The sequence below is a fragment of the Balearica regulorum genome, chromosome Z (assembly GCF_011004875.1).
Source record: "Balearica regulorum gibbericeps isolate bBalReg1 chromosome Z, bBalReg1.pri, whole genome shotgun sequence".
Classification (NCBI taxonomy): domain Eukaryota; kingdom Metazoa; phylum Chordata; class Aves; order Gruiformes; family Gruidae; genus Balearica; species Balearica regulorum.
Genome location: NC_046220.1, coordinates 11,292,902 through 11,301,642, shown reverse-complemented (window position 1 = coordinate 11,301,642; position 8,741 = coordinate 11,292,902). Strand labels below are relative to the sequence as shown.

At 44.6% G+C, this 8,741-nt stretch overlaps 1 protein-coding gene across 1 annotated transcript in view; it reads left to right on the top strand.

The window, feature by feature from the left end:
- The first annotated feature begins 274 nt into the window (after positions 1-274).
- UGCG (UDP-glucose ceramide glucosyltransferase) overlaps positions 275-8,741 on the top strand; it is a 31,446-nt gene continuing 22,979 nt past the window's right edge. The window contains exon 1 of the mRNA XM_075739314.1: positions 275-575. Coding sequence (XP_075595429.1) covers positions 478-575 — 98 coding nt within the window. The 5' untranslated portion in view covers positions 275-477. The remainder of the gene's footprint in view (positions 576-8,741) is intronic.

Below are 8,741 nucleotides of genomic sequence, written 5' to 3'. Positions count from 1 at the left end.
CCCCGCCCGCCTGCCACCGCTCGCTCCCGCCCTCGGCAGCCGCCCGGTGCCGCTGGCCCGGCCCGAGAGGGACACCCCCAAGGTCACACGGCCGCCGACGGGGCGTACGCGGCGGGCCGGGCCCGGCCCTGCGCCTGGGGCAGGCGGGGGCGCGGTAACGGATTTAACCGCCCTCCTCGCCGCCAGCCCCGTGACTGCCCGCCCCGCCTCTCCCGGGCCAGCCGCCAGCGGAGGGGGGGGGGCGGGCGGGGCCTGCGCCTGACAGAAAGGCGGGGGCAGGCGGCGACAGGCCGGGCGGGCCAGTGGCTCGTCAGTGCGTGAGCGGCTGGCGGTGCGGAGGCCGCCAGGGTCGGTGGAGCAGCAGCAGCAGCAGGCACTTCGAGAGGTCGCCCGCCGTAGCCGCCGCTCCGTGCACCGATAGGCCGCCGCACGACCGTCCCTTCCTTCGCTCCCGCTCCCCATCTCATCTTCCTGGGGATGGCGGTGCTGGCCCTAGCCCTGGAGGGACTCGCCATCTTCGGTCTCATCCTCTTCGTCGTGCTCTGGCTCATGCACTTCATGTCCATCATCTACACGTAAGCGCGGGCTGCGGCGGGAGGGGGGATGGCGCCAGCCTTGTTCCCTCATCCCCTCCACCTCACCCGCCATCGTGCCGAGAGCCGCCCCGCCGCTGCGGAGCGGGGCAGCGGGCCTCGTCCCCCGCGGACCGGCGGCACCTCTTCTTCCCCTTTCCCCTCTGGGTGTCAGTCACGGGAAGCGTCCCGTGTGCCTTCCCCGGGCGCGGGGCTGGAGGGGCACACCTGCGGCCGCCGTGGTGGGAGCGCCCGCCGCCTGTGTCCTGCGGCCCCCGCCCGGCATGAGGCCCGGGGGTCGGTCGGGCCGGCTGTTGTGAGGGCATAGCTGGTAACATGCCATCGGTCTTCGGGTAGAACCCGTTCTTTGTAGGTTTCTGCTACCCGCTTTTGCGCCGTGATCTTTGCTCTTTTGCCTTTAGCATTGCTAGGGAAGGCTTGGGGGTTGGTTGGGGTTTTTTTGTACACCTGTAAAGTGAAGCTTTTCTGCTGACGGTGGGAGACCAACGTGCACAGCACTTAAAATCTGTGCTTTTTGACTGTACAATGAGCATACAGCAGAACAACCAAACTAGCACAGAATTTTTCATATGACTTTTAATATAACTGGACAGAATTTTAGCTATGAGTATACACTTTTTTGAGAAGTAATGGTAGTACTGGTAAAAAGTGTATAAAGAGGAAAAAAAAAGGTGTATAAAAAGAGTGTGTCCAGACCCTCCTTGGATAAATCCAAGGAAAAATGCTTTAAGAGTTTGTGAGGTGTGTTGGCATTTTGGTGGCTGACAAACAAAGCAGATTCCTGCTTGAACCTGGCAGAGGAATTGTATGTGGGGAAAGAAGGAAGAATATACCTCTCTTTCTATAGACCATGTCTTTACTCTCCTAAATAAAAGGCCACCGTTGCATCAATATAGGGATTAGAAAAAATACCTGAATTTGTTTGCTTTGCTTGTGCTTATCTATTTTCCTTTCTTGCTGTTTCACATGTATCTGATAGGTGTCTGTGATAAACCCCAGCCCTTATTGAAGGCAAAGCTCCTCTTGAATTCATGAATGCTATAGACTTGCTTCTGCTGCCCTTGGTTGTGGTTGCCTTGCTCTTTTTTTTTATGTGCAATCACTTAAGCTCTAATAACTTTTCTGTACTGTAGTTTGGTTGTCATTAGATCTTATATTACTTCTTTCTTGAAAACTAGCTGTGTGGGTTGTCAGGCACAAATAGCGGGATTTCAGTATTGGGGAGCTGCAAGGGTGCCTGGTGGTGGAAGAGACCATGGGCTTCTGTAGGCACAGCTGATTCTGGATAGCTTTGCAGCTGATGAAAACAGTCGATTGCATGCTAAAACCTCAACATATCAGATGAGCATGTGTGGTGCTGCTGCTCATGAATCTTTAAGAAAGAGTGGCAGCTGCAAGGGACAGGTGACACAAATGAAGGTACAGGGGAAGACATGCAAGAGGATAAACAGGAGGAAAAAGCATGAGGTACACTGAGACATCAGAGAATAGAGGAGAACCAGAGGAACGGGATATTGCTGGGCAGTCTATGCCACAGGAGCTACACCCAAACTTGGTGTGGCCTGGGGCTGGAGTATTTGCAGTGGTGTGAAACTTGGAAGAAGTTGTGTGTTTTCTTATAAGGAATCTGTGTTGCAAGTGTATGTATTGTATATGGGGAGTTAATGCAAACAATATGTTATCAGGTGGAAAACTTGCCAGCTGTGAAGGGGATGGGTAAGAATTGGGGTGGTCTTGTCCCAACCTGTGAGCCCCCTAAAGAAAAGTGTGCTTCCAGTAGGTCTCTTGAGATACCATCTCAGCAGATCTAGAGCCAGGAGCTGACTGTCTTTGTCAGAGTAATGGGCTCGTGGTAACAGGGGTATTTAGTGTTCAGTGTGAAAAGGTAGCCCTTGGTTGGAGGTGAGCAGCTGGTAGCACTGAAGTGACCAAATTGCAAGCTGTGCTGGGTTGGCAGGCTGTTGTGGAGGAGCTGCCCCAGTAACTGTGATTGGCAGATCTGTGGAAACAGGACCACTGTTCCCATAGACCACGTAGCTGCCCTTTGCTTGTAGTGAAATTAAAGAAATGCTGGACACCTACAGCAGCCACCCCAGGGAGATGCCCTTGCGGTGGTGGTGGTGGGAAACTGGAGCTGGTGGCTGGAGAAAGCACTGCTCTGGCGAGTTTGGAGACTGTGCCACTTAGGCAGTGTCTGGTGCAAGAGAGGAGGGTGGCTCTGGGGTTGTCTAGTGGAATAGTATCTGGAGGAATGGCCTGGTCCTGCAAGATACCCTTTGAAAGGAATTAGCAGAAGGAGGTAATAAACTGTGTTTGCTTCGACTGCTGGAGTGTATTTATGGGGAGGTACTCCAGATAGATGGTGATTGTTAATGTCATGGCCTGAAAACTCTCGTGGCTGGACACTGTTACTAGTGCCCTTCATATCACAGAGACTATTTTGTCCTGAACAGGAGGCATAGCACTCTGCACCCTTTTCTAGACCTCCAACGTATGAAGGGGTTTACACTTACAGACAGAAACTCTTTCTGACAGCAGTGGGAGGATGTAGTATTACAGTAGAACAATGTGATACTTGTCATATACTGAAAGCTACTTACAGTGTACCTGTTACAGGAAGTGAAGAAAGATGAAAGTAATTAGTCTTCCTGTTTTCTCTTTATGGACAGTATTGCTGATTTAACATTTTTTAAAGCCATTGGAGTAGGGGCTGCTTGTCCTTGATCTGCACTGTGTCTAGCAATGCTGAATTGGTGAGTTGGAAGGGCTGATCTGTGCCACTGGAGTACTAAGATAATGTTGAAACATGTCAGCAAAGATGATGTGGCCTACGCAGTCTTCCTCCTGTGGTTTCCATTGGTATTTTAGATGTTTGGTTTAGCAAAATACGTGGAACATGTGTGAATTAAGTGGATAAATGTGATTATTCAAGAAAGTACAGTTTTTTGTCTTGAGGTGCTATCAGCAGTTGTCAAGCTTAAGGTCATGACAGCATTTCAGCTGTGTTGGTTTGTGCTGTAATTGCTTTAAGAGATGTAGGGTTTGGATATCTAAGGTACTATACAAGGTTTCAGTTGAGGAAAAATGTCTGTTCTTCCATACCATATTTGCAAAATCTGGTTCTTGTCACCTCTTTCCCTTACCACTCTTTTCCACTTTAGATGGTTTTGGTCTATAAGTATAGTAGGATGGGTTGATTTCATACTCCTTTAAAATAAACAGGTGGGCTGAAGCAATGAAATGCAAATAGCTACACTTAAGGCAAAAGACCAATCTTTATAAAATGTCTAATGTATGTGATTATGAAATGGGTCTTGGTTTGGTGCTTTTCAGTAATACTGAGTTAGTGAAGTAAATGCAATAAACGTGGACCAAAAAGCATAGGTTTTTATGTAGTAATTAGATAAAGTGCAGTTTGCATGTATTATTCTGCATAGTAAGGCTATGATATTTGACCTGTTTGAGTTGCTATCCTTTACAGCCAACTCAGGACCTTGACTAAGACCCTTCCTTGTTTGCATATATGCTCTTCAGCTGGAGTTGAGCCACCAACTGATCCAGTAGGAAGAGTTCAATGTTGGAGATTAGATGGCTTCAGAGTCAGTATATCAGATAAAGTTATCTAGTTGTATGGACAACTAAAATGAACATTCAGAACTAAACCCAAATGCATAGCTACATCTGAAATGTAAGACCATGTGTATGGTGTACTAAGAAATTTATAGTATTGGCTAAAGTGTTGCTCAGGAAACCGAGGAGTAAATTTTGATATTTTAGCAGTGTATTAAAATAGTTATTTAATGATTCTGACTAACTTCTGTTCTAAGGACATGCAAAGAATGGACCAGGAGTCTTGTGAAATCAGTGAAAAAGTAAAAAATCCAGATCCTAAACTACAGCTGTTTTACTGGGAATTATGACACTAACATATATTCTAATTCTGAATCACTGGCTAGCAAGATCTTTGGCAGTGGATTTGCTGTTTTAACTGTATTTCAAAATAGATGGTTCTAGTTTAATAACGAGAGGAGCTTTCTGAACATAGTGTGCCTCTTTCTAAAATAAAGCTGGCAAGTGAAGCCTGTAGAACCTAGAAAATGCCTTATTTAAACATAATCAATCTGATCTGTTTCCCTACCATGTTTTCAGACTTTAGTCTAAAAATGAATGAAAGGTTTTATATTTTTTTCTCTGAATACCTCTCTCACTTTTTGCTGTTGATGATTATTTCAACTTGAACACCACGTAGAGGTGTGTGTTGTAAAGTTATTCTGGGACTGAGGAGAGGCGGTAGAATGGCTTTTAAGTTAAGGAAATCAAAGTCAATCTTTGACTTGCACTCAACATTGCCTCTGCCACATAGTTACTAGAAAATGTTTGGTAAATCTCTTAAACTCTTTATATCTTGCTGCTTTATTTACCTGACCCACAGAACTGAACTCATGGAGTCATGTTCTCGTTCTGAGTCTCCATTGTTCTTGTAACAGTTGTCAATGGCAATTCTAATTATAGCACTTAATGTAAATCACTTTAAGTCATCCACAGTCAGTTGATATTGAGGTTGTTCATTTTCTTGGTTCCCAGGTGTAAGTGGGAAGGGTAGTGCATGTCATTTAATTGATAAACATATTGCTGGTTTTAGCTTTTTAAAATAATTTGTCTATAACTTACAGTAGTCAATGAAGAAATAATGAATTCTGCATTCATGTGGCATTTGGATGTAACTGCACCCATTGTGTCTTGTCTGCTGAGTGAAACTCGAGACTTTCAGAAATATATAAATGTAATAAAACACCTGAATGTAACTAAAAGTAATTAATAGCTTTAGTGTAATGCATATGCACACAAGTAGGAAATTCAGTTTGCACCGATGCACAGATACTTCGTTACCTGAAGTACTTCTGCAACATTGAAGACCTTTCTAAACATGGCTTCTAAACCTAAAAAAAAACCCCAAACCCATATAGCGAATGTTTGACTTCTGTTTTTTTTTAATGTGAAGTAATTTTGATCTTTTGTTAGTAATCCGTTTCTGTATAGTAATTGTGACCTTTCATTCTTAAGAAAATAACAATTCTATTTTTCTTGGCCCTACTTGATTGTCTTCTCACTCCATTTTTCTCTTGGTCACTCCCTTGCTGCTCACGCCATGATTTGTGTCCAGGCTTACCCTGTTCTGTTCTCTGACCTCTGTGCTCGTCTTCTGTCTCCTTTTGACTTTTTGCATGTTAGTATGGCTATTTCTTCCTCTGGGCTGTCTTATATTTTTCACTGCCTGGCAATAGATAGCTAAAGTAGCTCTTAAGAGCAGTAGTAGTTATTCACTTTGCCATAATAGGATTGCATTTTCTTTGCTTTGTGGAAGTGCTTCAGAGGCAATCTTGTCATTGATAGGAGCCAGGAGGGAATGTAGAGTACATCTAATTTAAAAGCAATCTTTAGAGAACTCGCCTGTTACTATCAAGTGTTATCAGGCCTAAGTGAACTATAGATAGACTTTGGAGATAATACAAATACTATTTTCTGAGACTAGAGGTACTCTTCCCTCTTGTTGATGATCAAACTCAAACACAAAACTGAGAAGTGCAATTGTACTGGAGCTTCTCCAGGAAGTGGCTGGAAGATATCTAGCTCACACAAAAGGCCATGTATGTTCTTGGGTTTGTCTTCATTCCTTAGTTGAATCTTTATTGAACTTGAACCACTTGCACTGAATTTTTCCATGCAGGTTGTCTACCTCAGGGTAAATAGCTTTTCCAGTTATGTAGCTGATGACAACAAGCTTGATGTAAAATGTTGGTAATTTTAACAGTAGATTGTTGGCTGTGATCTTGTATATGCGGAATAGGGAATGGAGCAAGCTCATGATCTGTATTAGCAATCTCTTTCTGCAAAAATTCTTGGAGGGTTAAAAGCAAGCAAAAAAAGGACTTCAGTGTTTGGCCACAAACTGGGACATTGGAGAAGCGTGAAGAATTGTGAAGTTATCAGAAGCTTCTATTTGATCTTTGGTAATGCTTTCATCTTCCTATTCTTTGTCTCAGTAACTCTGTCTCCAATAACGTGTGCATTGAGGATCGACCCTACGGTATGGAGAAACCTTAAGATACTTGCTGCAACCGTTACATCCATACAACTTGATGGGTTGTTGATGCAGCAAGTAAATGACAGCACTGTAGCAGAGGCAAATCTGAAGGATAACAATGCAAAGATAGGAAATCAAGTAGAGTTACTGGGGAGAAACACAGGAAAATGACAGAGTATGGGAACACACAAGTGGCTGAGACTTTTCTCTAACAACTTAGAGAAGTGAGAGTCAGTTTTTAGCACTGTGCAGGGAAATGGAGTGCTTCAGGCTGGAAATGCCTGTTTATGGTTTAATTCCAAACCCCTGCTCAAAGCTGGACAAAACTTCAGCAGTTTGGTCTATGCACAGTGCATAGATAGGTTAATGATAGCTTGTGATAGAAGATGGAAACCACTGAAGGGATGTGAGATGCACAAAATCATCAGGTGTCAGTGCTGGGGCCAGTAGTGTTTGACATCTTCATTAATGACCTAGAGAATGGGGCATATCAGTAAGTTTGCTGATGATACAGAGCTGGGAGGAGTGGCTGATATACCAGGTAGGTGTGCTGCTGCTGAGGGGGACCTGGACAGGCTGGAGAAATGGTCTGACAGGAACCTTGTGAAGCTCAACCAAGGAAAATGCCAAGTCCTGCACCTGGCAGGAGTAACTCCACGTATCAGCACAGGCTGGGGACTGACTGGCTAGAAAGCAACTTGGCAGAAAAGGACCTGGGAGTGTTGGTGGATGCCAATTTGACTATGAAAGGCAATGTGTCTATGGTGGCAAAGCAAGCCAAGAGCACCCCGGGTTGCATTGCTGACAGGTTGAGGAAGGTGATCATTCCCCTCTACACAGCACTGGTAAGGCTATGTCTGGAGTGCAGTGCACAGTTTTAGGCTCCCTGGTATGAAAGACATGGATATACTGGAGTAAGTCTGGCTTAGGGCCACAGGGATGATGGTGGGACTGCAGCATCTGATGCACAAGGAGAGGGTGATTGAGCCTGGAAAAGACTTGTGGGGATCCCATCAATGTGTGTAAATATCTGATTTTGGGGGGGAGTGGAGGGGTGTGAGGAAGATGGGGTAAGACTTTCTCAATGATGCCCAGTGACAGGGTAAGAGGCAACAAGCACAAATTCAAATGACTCTCATTTTAAATAAAAGATGACTTTCATGATTAAACACTGGAATGGGCTTTCCAGATAGATTGTGGAAGCTCCATCCTTGGAGACAGGAAAGGCTGACGGGATGGTCCTGAGCAACCTATTCTAGTTGACTCCACTTTGAGCCATGGGTTGGAGTAGCTGATCTCCAGAGGTGCCTTCCAACCTCTGTTCTGCAATTTTGTGAAAGATCACACCCAGGCTGATGCCTGGACTATTACTGAGTGATAGACTGAGAAGGAGATTATGTGGAAGATGTAAGTTGTGTATGTTGCTTGTTTTAAACAAGTTGAAATTTACCTGACACTGTGTAGTCACAAGACTATATTTAGGTAATATAGTCACCTATATTTAGGTATTCCTTAGGGGAAAACAGATTTGGAGAAAGCAGGAGTTAATTTTTGAGTTATTCATACTAAGATTGTGGTTGAATGAGTTTCTGCAATACAAGATTAATAATTAGGGAATGCAAAACAGTGCAGAACCAGAAATCTGAGAGTGATAACAATGTGGGAGAAAACCCGTAATGTTGGAGGCAGTTAGGAAAGGCCAATTTTTAATAGTGTGAGTCAGGAGGATAAGACACAGACTGTGAACTTTGGGGTGACAGTATGGTAGGAACAGCTCTGAACGCGAATGACTTAACAGATTGCAAGGAACCAAAGCCTAGATTAAAGACTGCCTAGGGTAGACTTAACGGAGAAGAATTGTGACAAACTGGATGATATGCTTATGTTGAGAGGAGGGAAGATGGTGGAATAGATGTAACAAGTGGGCTTTAAAAACAAACCACATCTGTTTGAGTGGTTTGTGTGGAATGGGAAGATAGACTGTAAGATTTAGAGTATGTAAGATGGAAATGAAATGGGTTGAGTTAGTGGAGCATGTGGAGCTCTTGGAGGGCAAAAAACCA